The sequence below is a fragment of the Salvelinus alpinus genome, chromosome 26, assembly GCF_045679555.1.
Source record: "Salvelinus alpinus chromosome 26, SLU_Salpinus.1, whole genome shotgun sequence".
In the NCBI taxonomy this organism is placed as follows: Eukaryota; Metazoa; Chordata; class Actinopteri; order Salmoniformes; family Salmonidae; genus Salvelinus; species Salvelinus alpinus.
In genome coordinates, this window is record NC_092111.1 from 20,891,986 (window position 1) to 20,906,635 (window position 14,650).

Sequence of the window (14,650 nt, forward strand, 5' to 3'; positions counted from 1 at the left end):
GTCTGAGGGATCGACATTTGGATCTCGTCGATGGATGGGATCTATCCGTCGGGGGAAATTGAAGGAAATGGTCTGTCCTAAAGACTGGACTGAGACTGTCGAGGGATAAAGATGCCAATATTACGTCGAATTGTAAAACACATTGGTTCGGTCTACAGATTCAACTAGTTTTGCATAAATATCCGGCAAATTCTCTTATGGGCATCTGATTTCAAAGTGAAAGTTTCATCAAGTCAATGAATACTCACTCAGTGGGAATGAGAAAAGTTCCCCAAACGAATGCGACATTGCCCAATCCATTTTAGGCTACACTGGGCTATTTAATCAATTGAGGGAATAAGGCAATAGGCAACCCTCATCGTTCTTATTTGGCTGTAATGAATAAGAGCCGTGTGCTCCTTTTGTTGTAGCACAACCCAGCTAAAATAACGCTTCAGTGCAAACATTAGCATAAGGTCAGTAGGTTAATCTCTTAGAGCCTTATGAAAGACTGGGGATAATTATTTTACTATAAGCAGGATAAGTTCATATTGAATTGAGTATGTAAACCTATGAACCCATCGTTGCTTGGAGCCTAACAACAGTTACGCTAAAGATTGTTGCCGCTGGTTATTGATAGCATAAATCGAATATTGGCAGTGCTGCTGAACTGGGGGGTATAGATCTTAGGTGTGTTTGTTTTTCTGTAGCCTGAATGTTGCTTTTTATTTTTGTCTGTACAGGTCGTTATGTCGGATGAGGATTCGCGTGCCAGCATTAGTTCTTCTTCCTCAATTTATCAGCAGTTAAAAATAAACGTGCCTAAGAAACGAGCAGAAAGCAAAGCCATCATGAGCAAGACCTCCAAACTCCTCTCCACGAGCGCGAAAAGGTAAGGACTAGGCTGATTGTTGCTGTCAAATAAATCACGTTTCATTGAGTTGATATTTTGTAATATAGTAGCTCACGCGCAGCCACTCTTGATATAATGTGTCGTCCTATCATTGACTGGCGCGTGTCACTCAAATCACTATGTGTTTGATTTGCAGTGGACAATTTTCTGATTTGGTTGCGTATATAAATATTTTTCGACCGTTTTAAAATGTTCTCAACCATCTTCAGTGCACGGTTGTCAAACGTTTTTTAAATTGTCATCCATTGAATCATAGGCTAACTTATTTGCATATTCACTTGAAGTGTTTTGTTAAATTGTGGTAAGAGGAAAGCTTTAAAAAATGCACAATGTAGTTTATGTATGTTTGTCCTCAACCTGTTTTACTATATCTGTCTCAATCCTTTGGTAAAATTTGCCTTCTGGACATTTTGGTTGTCTGCCATGACAATGTATCTTGTTCTCATAGCCTCCACCCAAAACACTTCATGTGGCTATGCTTGTTTCATATTAGTTATCTGCTGTAATAATCAAGACCATGTGAGTAATGATATCATTTAAATTTTTGTGCTTTATTTCAGAATTCAGAAGGAGTTGGCTGACATTACTTTGGATCCGCCACCGAACTGCAGGTAGGCTTGTGTGTGTGTGTGCGACATGATACACACAGTTCTGACATGCGTCCTGGAAGGCCAGTTAAGTGGTAAAGAAGAGATGTGCTTAGTTCGGCCTGTAGCAATACAACAAACACACTCAATCTAAGGAGACAGGAGATATTAAAGCAGTTCCTTGTCATGTGCTAATGAACCTTGAAGGCCACAGAGAGAGTTCATATCTGTATGTACAGTACCTTAAAGTATTCATACCCCTTGACTTATTCCACATTTTGTTACAGCGTGAATTCAAAATGTATTAAATATACATTTTTCACCCATCTACACACAATACCCCATAATGACAGTAAAAACATGTTTTTTTATTTTTTTGCAAATTTATTGAAAATATCTAATTTAGATTGCACACATGCTGAGCACTTGTTGGCTGCTCTTCCTTCACTCTGCGGTACAACTCATCCCAAACTATCTCAATTGGGTTGACGTCTGGTGACTCCATCATTCTTCTTCTTGGTCAAATAGCCCTTACACAGCCTGGAGGTGTGTTTTGGGTCATTGTCCTGTTGAAAAACAAATGATAGTCCCACTAAGCGCAAACCAGATGGGATGCCGTATCACTGCAGAATGTTGTGGTAACCATGCTGGTTAAGTGTGCCTTGAATTCTAAATAAATCACTGACAGTGTCACCAGCAAAGCACCACCACACCTCCTCCTCCATGCTTCACTGTGGGAATCACACACGTGGAGATCGTCCGTTCACCTACTTTGCGTCTCACAAAGACAGGGTAGTTGGAACCAAAAGTCTCAAATTATGACTCATCAAGCTAAAGGACAGATTTCCACTGGTCTAATGTCCATTGCTTGTGTTTCTTGGCCCAAGCAAGTCTCTTCTTTTTATTGGTGTCCTTTAGTGGTTTCTTAGCAGCAATTCAACCATGAAGGCCTGAATCACGCAGTCTCCTCTGAACAGTTGATGTTGAGCTGTGTCTGTTACTTGAACTCTGTGAATAATTTATTTGGCCTGCAATCTGAGGTGCAGTTAACACTAATGAACTTATCCTCTACAGCAAATGTAACTCTAGGTCTTCCTTACCTGTGGTGGTCCTTATGAGAGCCAGTTTCATCATAGCGCTTGATGGTTTTTGCAACTGCACTTGAAGAAACGTTCAAAGTTCTTGACATTTTCCTGATTGACTAACCTTCATGTTCTTAAAGTAATGATTGCCTGCTGTTTCGCTTTGCTTATTTGAGCTGTTCTTGCCATAATATGGACTTGGTCTTTTACCAAATAGGGATATCTTCTGTATACTACCTTGTCACAACACAACTGATTGGCTCAAACACATTAAGAAGGAAAGAAATTCCACAAATTAACTTTTAACAAGGCACACCTGTTAATTGAATTGCATTCTAGGTGACTACCTCATGAATCTGGTTGAGATAATGCCAAGAGTGTGCAAAGCTGTCATCAAGACAAAGGATGGCTTCTTTGAAGAATCTCAAAAATATAATATATTTTCGATTTGTTTAACACTTTTTTTGGTTACTACATGATTCCATATGTGTTATTTCATAGTTTTGATGTCTTCACTATTATTCTACAATGTAGAAAATAGTAAAAATGAAGAACCCCTGGAATGAGTAAGTGTGTCAACTTTTGACTGGTACTGTAAGTATTTATACCTCTGAGTCAATACCTTTGGCTGCGATTACAGCTGGGTCTTTTTAGCAAAGTCTCTAAGAGCTTTGCATACCTGGATTGTACAATATTGCACATTCTTCAAGCTCTGTCAAATTGGTTGTTGATCAAGTCTTCGCATAGATTTTCAAGACTATTTTAAGTCAAAACTGTAATTAGGCCACTCGGGAACATTCATTGCCGTCTTGGTAAGCAATTCCAGTGTATATTTGGCCTTGTGTTTTTGTGTTTTAGGTTATTGTCCTGCTGAAAGGTGAATGTGTCTCCCATTGTCTGTTGGAAAGCAGACTGAACCAATTTCTTCCTCTAGGATGTTGCCTGTGCTTATTGCTGTATTCCGCTTCTTTTTATCCTAAAACAAACTCTAGTCCTTGCCAATGACAAGCATACCCGTAACATCATGCAGCCACCACCATGCTTGAAAAGTGGTACTCAGTGATGTGTTGGATTTGCCCCAAACATAATGCTTTGTATTCAGGACAAAAAGTATGTTTTCTACACTTTTTGCAGTATTACTTTAGTGCCTTAATGCAAACATGATGCATGTTTTGGAGTATTTTTACTCTATACAGGCTTCCTTCTTTTCACCTCTGTCATTTAGGTTAGTATTGTGGAGTAAGTAAAATGTTTTTGATCCAGTCACAGTTTTCTCATATCACAGCCATTAAACTCTTTAACTGTTTTAAAATCACCATTGGCCTCATGGTGAAATCCCTGGCCAGTTTCCTTCCTCCTCAGCAACTGAGTTAAGAAGGACACCTGTATATTTGTGATGACTGGGTGCATTGATACACCATTCAAAGTGTAATTTAATAACTTCACCATGCTCAAAGAGATATTCAATGTCTGCTTTTTTTATTTTTACACCTACCAATAGCTGCCCTTTGCGAGGCATTTAAAAACCTCCCTGGTCTTTGTGGTTAAATCTGTGCTTGAAATTCACTACTCAATTGAGGGACCCTACAGATAATTGTTTGTGTGGGGTACAGCGATGGGGTAGTTATTAAAATCATGTTAACCACTATTATTACTGAACACGTAATGAGTCCATTCCTATTATTATTATTATTATTATTATTATTATATGATTTGTTAAGCACATTTTTACTCCTGAACTTATTTATGCTTGCCATAACCTAGGAGTTTAATAATTATTGACTCAAGACATTTCAGCTTTAAAAAAAATTATTAATAAAAAAAACATTCTATGAAGACTTCTATTTTGGTATTATGTGTAGGTTGTCACTAATCTCAATTGAATACATTTTAAATTCCGGCAGTAACAACAAAGTGGAAAAAGTCAAGGGGTGTGAGTACTTTCTGAAGGTAGTGTATATCTTGTTCAATGAGGTCAGAATTGACTCTCTGCTGCTGACAACAAGCTGCTGTGATGCAGTCAGTCTACACTCACTTTATGGAACTGTGGCTCATGATGATCCTGTCTAGACCTTGAGAAGCGAGCTGATTGCATGTTGGAGCAGCTCTCCAGACCACAACTGACAGACACACACACCAGTTCCAAAACAGACAATTAGCTTGCCGATGACCCTGGCATATGACTGCTATGGATTTGGCAGAGGCTGGCACAATCGACGTAATTTATTTTAGCTTTACACTCTGCAGCTGAAAAGGACCATGAACAAAGGAATACTATTTAGTCATTCAATCCATAGGTGTTTTTTTGTGGCCTGCTCTAGTCTAGTGTGCCTGCTATGGTGCTGCTGTGGTATTGGGGAAGAGGAAGGAGTCCTGGTTAATTCAGAGGGATTATGGGGGTTTAGAACCACATCACCACGTGTGGCCCAGGTGCTTGGGAAGGCGGGAGGTATGTGCTTTGGGGGGGGCTGACTCTATGAGCTATGTTCTAACCAGAGACCGGACTGGTGGACTGACCAGACCTGGTGGTTGTGTCAAAGAACGGAAGTAATTCAGTGAACCAAGCTTGTGTGACAAGTCGTCTTGCCTGAGACCTGAAGACTTGCATTAGCTCCCCGAACTAATGCCTAGGCGTTAGCTCAGCAGGCTAGTACAGTCTTATGGCTTGGTGTAGGAGACCTGGATTCAAACCCAGTTGTCAGAACTGTCAATGATGAGTCTTTGTCCCCTGCCACTGAGGGAGCCTGCAGTGTTGCACTTCTATATAATCCTCTCACTGTGGATGTAAACACACACTAGTTGTGTTCTCTATGCTTCCTTTGATAAGTAGCTGAAAAGGGGAATTCATTTTCGTACATCTCTATTTAGTATGCTTCATTGAACAGTCTGTTCATTTGGGTATGAATAATTAGGAGGCTAGACCGATCCCTTGCAGATGTGTGCTGGATTACTCATTGACGAATCTGTCTGTGGGGTGTTTCTGATGGATGGACACATTTCTCTTTTTCGCACAATTGAGACTGGCCAAGCCGTACTGCGCTGGCCTGGTTATGCATCACCATAGTTGCTGGAGCCATGAAGCAAATGATAATGTAAAAAGATCAGTCGACCCAGTAAACCTACAATGCAGATGGGTCCAAGGCCACAAATGCCCTTTTCACACTATCTTTAAATGCAATGTACACTCTTTGCATGCGGTAATTAGGGGTTTTAATGAACCTGTCAGTTTCCCTGAACTGGATGTTTTTTGCCATAGCAAGCATGTCATGTTTTCTTATGGACACTACAGGCATCTGAGTTCCTCAGATGCCAGTCATCAAAATCTAATTATACTTGACTTGGAATGCCACACACACCCCAGCCTCGTTTTAACGGTCTTGTCATCATAGTGCAAACATCACACACTCTCTCACTTCCCCATCTCTCTCTCGCTCACTTCCATTTGTTTTCCTTAGATTGCTCTTTGGCTATTGCTCCCTTGCACTTTTTTTCCCTAGCACTCATTTTCCTTACCACTCATTTTCCTTACTTTGACAAACACACTCGTACTCCCTCCCTCCCTTCAGGATGTAGCCCCTGGGTGTCTGGCCTTGCGGTAGCGTCTTGTTGGATTCCTGACATTCTCAGCGTTAAGGCTCATGACAGTAATTGAATGTTGAAGGCTTGTACTGTGTGTGTGTACAGTGCATTCAAAGTATTCAGACCCCTTCCATGTCACAGCCATATTCCAAAAATTTATTAAATAAAAAATTCCTCAGCAATCTACACACAATACCCCATAATGACAAAGCGAAAACAGGTTTTTAGACATGTTTACAAATGTATAAAAAATAATATAATGATTTACATAAGTATTCAGACCCTTTGCTATGAGACTTGAATTTGAGCTCAGGTGCATCCTGTTTCCATTGATCATCGTTGAGATGTTTCTACAACTTGATTGTAGTCCACCTCTGTTTAAATTCAATTGATTGGACATGATTTGGAAAGGCACACACCTGTCTATATAAGGTCCAAGCCATGAGGTCAAAGGAATTGTTCGTAGAGCTCTGAGACAGGATTCTGTCACGGCACAAATCTGGGGTTGGCTACCAAAACAATTCAGCAGAATTGAAGGTCCCCAAGAACAAAATGATTTAAGACATTTTCGAATAGGGCTGTAATGTAACAAAATGTGGAGTCAATGGGTCTGAATACTTTCCGAATGCACTGTGTATATAAAATGTGCATGAAATGTTGTTTTACAGGGTCTGCCACAGTAGTATGGCACCCCTGGAGCAAATTAGGGTTAAGTGCCTTGCTCAAGGCCTATACAGCTTCTCACCTTGTTGGCTCGGGTATTCGAGCCAGTGACTTTTCGGTTAGTGGCCCAACTGCTAGGCTACCTGCCGCCCTAAGCTTGCAAAACCTGATTGTCCCAGGCAGTCTTCCAAGTACTAACCAAGTCTGACCCTGCTTACCTTCTGAGATTGGAAAATAGTGGATTCCAATTGTTGTTCATGCCTATTTCTCTCCCCCCTCACTTTAGCTTGCACCGCTCAATGTGTAGCCCCAGCATTAACTGCTGGCTAATGAGTGTTTTGTGTGTCTGTGTGCCTCTAAAGATATTTTCACTTCAGGAAGTGTGCCAGTAGTTATTGTAATCCATCTGAGGTGCAGGTGATTCTTTGTTTACTCCCTCTAGTCTACTCTGAGTACATTTTTTAGATTGAGAGCCAAGGATTTTTTTCTCCTTCTCTTAACCCATAACATTCTAAGCCGGGGGGAGGGGGCTCTACTAAGCTTTATGGAATTGTTTTAAGAAGGTCATATCAAGGGCCATTTTAACTATTTGATTTAGAATGTTAAGACCCCTTACTGCTATTAGCCTATACAAACGCTTTGAATAACATATTCACTATGTGGATAGTGCCAAAACAATCGAAATTAAGTTTGTTCTGAAGTGTCTGTCTTCATATCTGAGAGAGATGGGACTTTTTTTATATTAAACTAGGCAAGTCAATTCTTATTTACAATGCCGGCCAAACCCAGACGACGCTGTGCCAATTGTACGCCGCCCTATGGGACTCCCAATCTCAGCCGGATGTGATACAGCCTGGATTCAAACCAGGTACTGTAGTGACGCCTCTTGCACTGAGATGCAGTGCCTTAGAACTCTGCACCACTCTGGAGCCCAAGAAAGAAAGATCAGGAATCAGTATTTTTTTATTTTTTTTTTAAATGTACAAGTATTTAACCCTTTATTTTTGGCACTGAACAGTCTCCATATATACTTCCATACATAATTTTTTTGTAGGCCAAACTTTTCGGACACTGCAGACGATTTTGTGAGAAGACTTTCGGGACATCCCGAAGATTTTCGGGACATGTCATGGTCTGACAAACACCGCTCAAGCTCTGTCACTTTTCACCGCAGAAGTGCGACATCGGTGGATTGAAACACATCCAATTCAAAAACATATATCTCTAGCTTAAAGTGACAGATTTGTATGGGGATTTAAAAAAATATGCTAATTCGATTTCTGCGAGTGGGCGGGGACTTCAACACTTTTACACATTACAGTGTTAGTGTTGTAGCTGTTGTGTGACTGTGATGGTGTGTGTGTGACTGCTGCCAAAGTCTCTAAAGCTTTTCATATCTATAAAAAGGCCTTTCCCTGGGGTGGAAGTGTCTAGCCCACGCTGCGTTGTTAGCTAGCTCTTATAAACCCAAAGTAGTGCTGCTACCTACTGTATCTCTGAGCTGTTATATCTGAAAGGAGCTGTGTTTGTTCGATAGTCATGATCATTGGAGTTGGACCCATTATTGGAATAATGGAGGCTGTTTTCCTTGCTGTGTTCATGGTTTGTTGGGAAACTGTTGCCTCTTGTATTTTCAGTGATTGGTTTATTTTGACAGGGAGTCAATACTGAGACCAAGGTTTATTTTCCAGATGAGCCCTGTTTAGCACAACAATACACATCAATATACACATAAACTGCACATCCATATACACGTTATCATACAAAACCAATACATGAAAAGCAAAACACAATCATAAACAGACACACGATAGAGTAAAAAGGTCCCCTAATAGCAGTCTGAAATGCCATAGAGCAGGGGTCTTCAACGTTTTCTTGCACAGGGACCCGCGCCCAGGCAAACCGGCTACCCAGGAACCGCCATGTTAGCAAAGAAATATAATGTCTTATCAGCTGAATGGCAAGGAGAAGTATCAACATTCTAAAAATAATATATTTGGTAGATAGTTTTGTTGTTGAGGAAGTGTAAACTCAGCCTATTAGATAAAGATAACTCCAAACACATTTTTGTTAATAGCAGCTGTTTAAACAAAGGTTAGCGATGTGTTGGCAAAAATTAAGGGCTCTATTCAATCTGTTTTGCTGAAGCGTTATAGATTGCACGATAGAAATGTGAAGGTAATTTTCCGATTGAGCCGACATATGCATGAATGCAGTATTCACTGACGCCAGAACATTGCCCCACAGTAATGCTGAACTTCCACGATACGGATTAAATAGAGCCAAAAAAGAAAGATTACCAGCCGACTGGTAAGCGGATGCTTTTTCAAAGCCTCTGTCAGACAATATTAGGAGTTGAGAAATAAAGTTGACATAATTAAAAATAACACTCCTCTTTTCCACTGTAGGTATGTCATTCAAAATGTGTTTATTCTGTTGCTAGCTATATTCATAAAAACATTGAAATAAAGAACTCCATTTTTTGTGTGTGTATAGTTGAAGTCGGAAGTTTACATACACTTAGTTTGGAGTCATTAAAACTTGTTTTTCAACCACTCCACAAATTTCTTGTTAACAAACTATAGTTTTGGCAAGTCGGTTAGGACATCTACTTTGTGCATGACAAGTCATTTTCCAACAATTGTTTACAGACAAATTATTTCACTTATAATTCACTGTATCACAATTCCAGTGGGTCAGAAGTTTACAGAAAATTCCAGAAAATGATGTCATGGCTTTAGAAGCTTCTGATAGGCTAATTTGACATCATTTGAGTCAATTGGAGGTGTACCTGTGGATGTATTTCAAGGCATACCTTCAAACCCAATGCCTCTTTGCTTGACATCATGGGAAAATCAAAAGAAATCAGCCAAGACCTCAGAAAAAAAATTGCAGACCTCCACAAGTCTGGTTCATCCTTGGGAGCAATTTCCAAATGCCTGAAGGTACCATGTTCATCTGTACAAACAATAGTAAGCAAGTATAAACACCATGGGACCACGCAGCTGTCAAACCGCTCAGGAAGGAGACACGTTCTGTCTCCTAGAGATGAACGTACTTTGGTGCAAATCAATCCCAGAACAACAGCAACGGACCTTGCAAAGATGCTGGAGGAAACGGGTACAAAAGTTTCTATATCCACAGTAAAATGAGTCCAATATCAACATAACCTGAAATGCCGCGCAGCAAGGAAGAAGCCACTGCTCCAAAACCCCCATTAAAAAAAAGTCAGACTACGGTTAGCAACTGCACATAGGGACAGAGATCGTACTTTTTGGAGAAATGTCCTCTGGTCTGATGAAACAAAAATAGAAATGTTTGGCCATAATGACCATCGTTATGTTTGGAGGAAAAAGGGGGAGGCTTGCAAGCCGAAGAACACCATCCCAACCGTGAAGCATGGGGTGGCAGCATTATGTTGTGGGGGTGCTTTGCTGCAGCAGGGACTGGTGCACTTCACAAAATAGATGGCATCATGGGGACGGAAAATGATGTGGATATATTGAAGCAACATCTCAAGACATCAGTCAGGAAGTTCAAGCTTGGTCTCAAATGTGTCTTCCAAATGGACAATGACCCCAAGCATACATCTAAAGTTGTGGCAAAATGGCTTAAGGACAACAAAGTCAAGGTATTGGAGTGGCCATCACAAAGCCCTGACCTCAATCATATAGAAAATTTGTTGAGTGTCAGCAAGGAGACCTACAAACCTGACTCAGTTACACCAGCTCTGTCAGGAGGAATGGGCCAAAATTCACCCAACTTATTGTGGGAAGCTTGTGGAAGGCTACCCACAACGTTTGACCCAAGTTAAACTATTTAAAGGCAATGCTACCAAATACTAATTGAGTGTATGTAAACTTCTGACCCACTGGGAATGTGATGAAAGAAATAAAAGCTGAAATAAATCATTCTCTCTACTATTATTTTTGACATTTCACATTCTTAAAATGAAGTGGGGATCCTAACTGACCTAAGACAGGGAATTTTTACTAGGATTAAATGTCAGGAATTGTGAAACTGAGTTTAAATGTATTTGTCTATGTAAACTTCCGACTTCAAGTAAGTGTGTGCATACATACATACATACATACATACATACATACATACATACATACATACATACATACATACATACATACATACATACATACATACATACATACAGTCGTGGCCAAAAGTTTTGAGAATGACAAATATTAATTTTCACAGTCTGCTGCTTCAGTGTCTTTAGATATTTGTCAGATGTTACTATGGAATACTGAAGTATAATTACAAGCATTTCATAAGTGTCAAAGGCTTTTATTGACAATTACCTGAAGTTGATGCAAAGAGTCAATATTTGCAGTGTTGACCCTTCTTTTTCAAGACCTCTGCAATCCGCCCTGGCATGCTGTCAATTAACTTCTGGGCCACATCCTGACTGATGGCAGCCCATTCTTGCATAATCAATGCTTGGAGTTTGTCAGAATTTGTGGGTTTTTGTTTGTCCACCCGCCTCTTGAGGATTGACCACAAGTTCTCAATGGTATTAAGGTCTGGGGAGTTTCCTGGCCATGGACCCAAAATATTGATGTTTTGTTCCCCGAGCCACTTAGTTATCACTTTTGCCTTATGGCAAGGTGCTCCATCATGCTGGAAAAGGCAGTTCGTCACCAAACTGTTCCTGGATGGTTGGGAGAAGTTCTCAGAGGAGGATGTGTTGGTACCATTCTTTATTCATGGCTGTGTTCTTAGGCAAAATTGTGAGTGAGCCAACTCCCTTGGCTGAGAAGCAACCCCACACATGAATGGTCTCAGGATGCTTTACTGTTGGCATGATACAGGACTGATGGATGAGCTCACCTTGTCATCTCCAGACAAGCTTTTTTCCGCATGCCCCAAACAATCGGAAAGGGGATTCATCAGAGAAAATTACTTTACCCCAGTCCTCAGCAGTCCAATCCCTGTACCTTTTGCAGAATATCAGTCTGTCCCTGATGTTTTTCCTAGAGAGAAGTGGCTTCTTTGCTGCCCTTCTTGACACCAGGCCATCCTCAAAGTCTGCGCCTCACTGTGTGTGCAGATGCACTCACACCTGGCTGCTGCCATTCCTGAGCAAGCTCTGTACTGGTGGTGCCCCGATCCCGCAGCTGAATCAACTTCAGGAGACGGTCCTGGCACTTGCTGGACTTTCTTGGGCGCCCTGAAGCCTTCTTCACAGCAATTGAACTGCTCTACTTGAAGTTCTTGATGATCCGATAAATGGTTGATTTAGGTGCAATCTTACTGGCAGCAATATCCTTGCATGTGAAGCCCTTTTTGTGCAAAGCAATGATGACGGCACATGCTTCCTTGCAGGTAACCATGGTTGACAGAGGAAGAACAATGATTGCAAGCACCACCCTCCTTTTGAAGCTTCCAGTCTGTTATTCGAACTAAATCAGCATGACAGAGTGATCTCCAGCCTTGTCCTCGTCAACACTCACACCTGTGTTAACGAGAGAATCACTGACATGTCAGCTGGTCCTTTTGTGGCAGGGCTGAAATGCAGTGGAAATGTTTTTGGGGGATTCAGTTCATTTGCATGGCAAAGGGGGACTTTGCAATTAATTGCAATTCATCTGATCACTCTTCCTAACATTCTGGAGTATATGCAAATTGCCGTCATACAAACTGAGGCAGCAGACTTTGTGAAAATTAATATTTGTGTCAGGCTCAACTTTTGGCAACAACTGTATATGTATGCAAGCATTTCGCTACACCCGCAATAACATCTGCTAAATGTGTATGTGACCAATAAAATTTGATACATGCACGGTGAACAAAAGGAACACCTATGTGAGAATGCTGTTCATTGACTACAGCTCAACGTTCAACACCATAGTACCCTCAAAGCTCATCACTAAGCTAAGGACCCTGGGACTAAACACCTCCCTCTGCAATTGGATCCTGGACTTCCTAACGGGCCGCACCCAGGTGCTAAGGGTAGGTAACAACACATCTGCCACGCTGATCCTCAACACAGGGGCCCCTCAGGGGTGAGTGCCTATTCCCCTCCTGTACTCCCTGTTCACCCACGACTGCGTGACCAAGCACGACTCCAACATCACCATTAAGTTTGCTGACGACACAACCGTGGTAGTCCTGATTACCGACAACAATGAGACAGCCTATAGGGAGGAGGTCACTGCCAGGACAACAACCTCTCCCTCAATGTGAGCAAGACAAAGAAGCTGATCGTGGACTACAGGAAAAGGAGGGCCGAACATGCCCCCATTCACATCGACGGGGTTGTAGTGGAGCTGGTCAAGAGTTTCAAGTTCCTTGGTGCCCAGTACATCACTGGGTCAAGCTTCCTGCTTTCCAGGACCTATATACTAGGTGTGTCAGAGGAAGGCACAAAACATTGTCAGACTCCAGCCTTTGCTACCGCACGTCAAGCGGTACCGGAGTCTAGGTGCAAAAGGCTCCTTAACAGCTTCTATTGCCAAGCCATAACACTGCTGAACAACACCCGGACTATTACATTGACCCCCCCCCCCCCCTCTTTGTTTTTACACTGCTGCTACTCGCGGTTTATCTATGCATAGTCACTTTACCCCTACCTACATGTACAAATGACCTTGACTAACCTGTATTTTGGCACATTGACTCGGTACTGGTACCCCCTGTATATAGCCTCGTTATTTTGTAACCGTTTATTTTAGTATTTACTTCAGTTCAAGAAATAGTTAAGGGCTTTTAAGTAAGTAAGCATTTGTTGTATTCGTCGCATGTGACAACATTTGATTTGACTCCCTGCAGTACCTCCGCGGACCCCCGGTTGAATAACCCTGCCCTAAAGGCTCCAATTCCTCCAATTTTAAAGTGCATTGGAGATCTTTCCACACAAGGTGCAAAATAACTAAAAGTAGATGTGCCCAACTCCGTTGAGATCGAAGGGCTCCACAGAGAGACCCGGTCTGGGATGTCATACTATAAGTTAACAATGAAGTAAGGTACGGCAGAAGTTTATGCAGGAGGTCTTTATAAACAAAGAGTCCAACGCATCTACGACAATTTCAGGGCCAGCCTTTCTGATACAGAATGCAGTGATGTGTACTGAACCTATCACCCGTAATAAAGTGTAATGTGCTATGATAAACTGCGTCCAATGGCTTCAAAACAGTGGCAGCTGCATTCATAGTCATATAGACAATATCCCCATAGTCTATAACCAGAATGAATGTCAACGGAATTATTAGTTTTCTCCTATTTAATGAAAGGCATGACCTATTTTTATAAAAGAAGCCCATTTTCATCCTAAATTTCTTAACTCATCAACATGCTTTTTGAAAGAGAGCTTTTCGCCAATCCGGGATGCCCAGATATTTATAAGCGTGGACAGGATCAATGAAGGCACCATCCATGCATAAATCATCAGATATATTTGTACGGGATTTGGAGAATAACATTTACTTGGTTTAAACTGCATTAAGTACCAATTTCAGTTCAACAAAGGTTGGGCACACTGTAGAAAAACTTTTATGAAAGTGAAATGTGTTTCTTATCCAGGTAATAAATACCTCAGTTTCCAAACAGTTTCTGGCAGATGGGTTCCCCCTCTTAACACCTCTTCATTCTGATTCATATCCCCGGGTGGTTTTGCTCTATACGTCTCCTGAAGGCTTTGTGGGAACAGAACAGACATTCGAGATGTGGTTTATATCCAGCCAGGGAGGGAACACCTCTGGGAAACGAGCAAAGGGAGGAAGTAAACCCACCGTAAACGATCAAATGAATGCCATGTTGTCTTCCCCACATTAAACATAACATCCATAGTGTTTCATGAATGAAGAAAACCTTGATGCGTTCCCATTACTCCT

General features: G+C 41.3%; 1 protein-coding gene across 4 annotated transcripts in view; it reads left to right on the forward strand.

Annotated features, from left to right (window-relative positions):
* The window catches only part of LOC139554937 (ubiquitin-conjugating enzyme E2 E1-like), a 101,919-nt gene that overhangs the window by 84,010 nt on the left and 3,259 nt on the right, over window positions 1-14,650 (forward strand). For 3 of the 4 annotated variants that reach the window (XM_071368241.1, XM_071368239.1, XM_071368238.1), the window contains 2 exons: window positions 723-871; window positions 1,453-1,503. In XM_071368241.1, the coding sequence (XP_071224342.1) occupies window positions 729-871; window positions 1,453-1,503 (194 nt within the window). In that variant the 5' untranslated portion in view covers window positions 723-728. Of the gene's footprint in view, window positions 1-92; window positions 456-722; window positions 872-1,452; window positions 1,504-14,650 lie in introns of those variants that run through there. The other variant, XM_071368240.1, reaches the window with a different exon arrangement.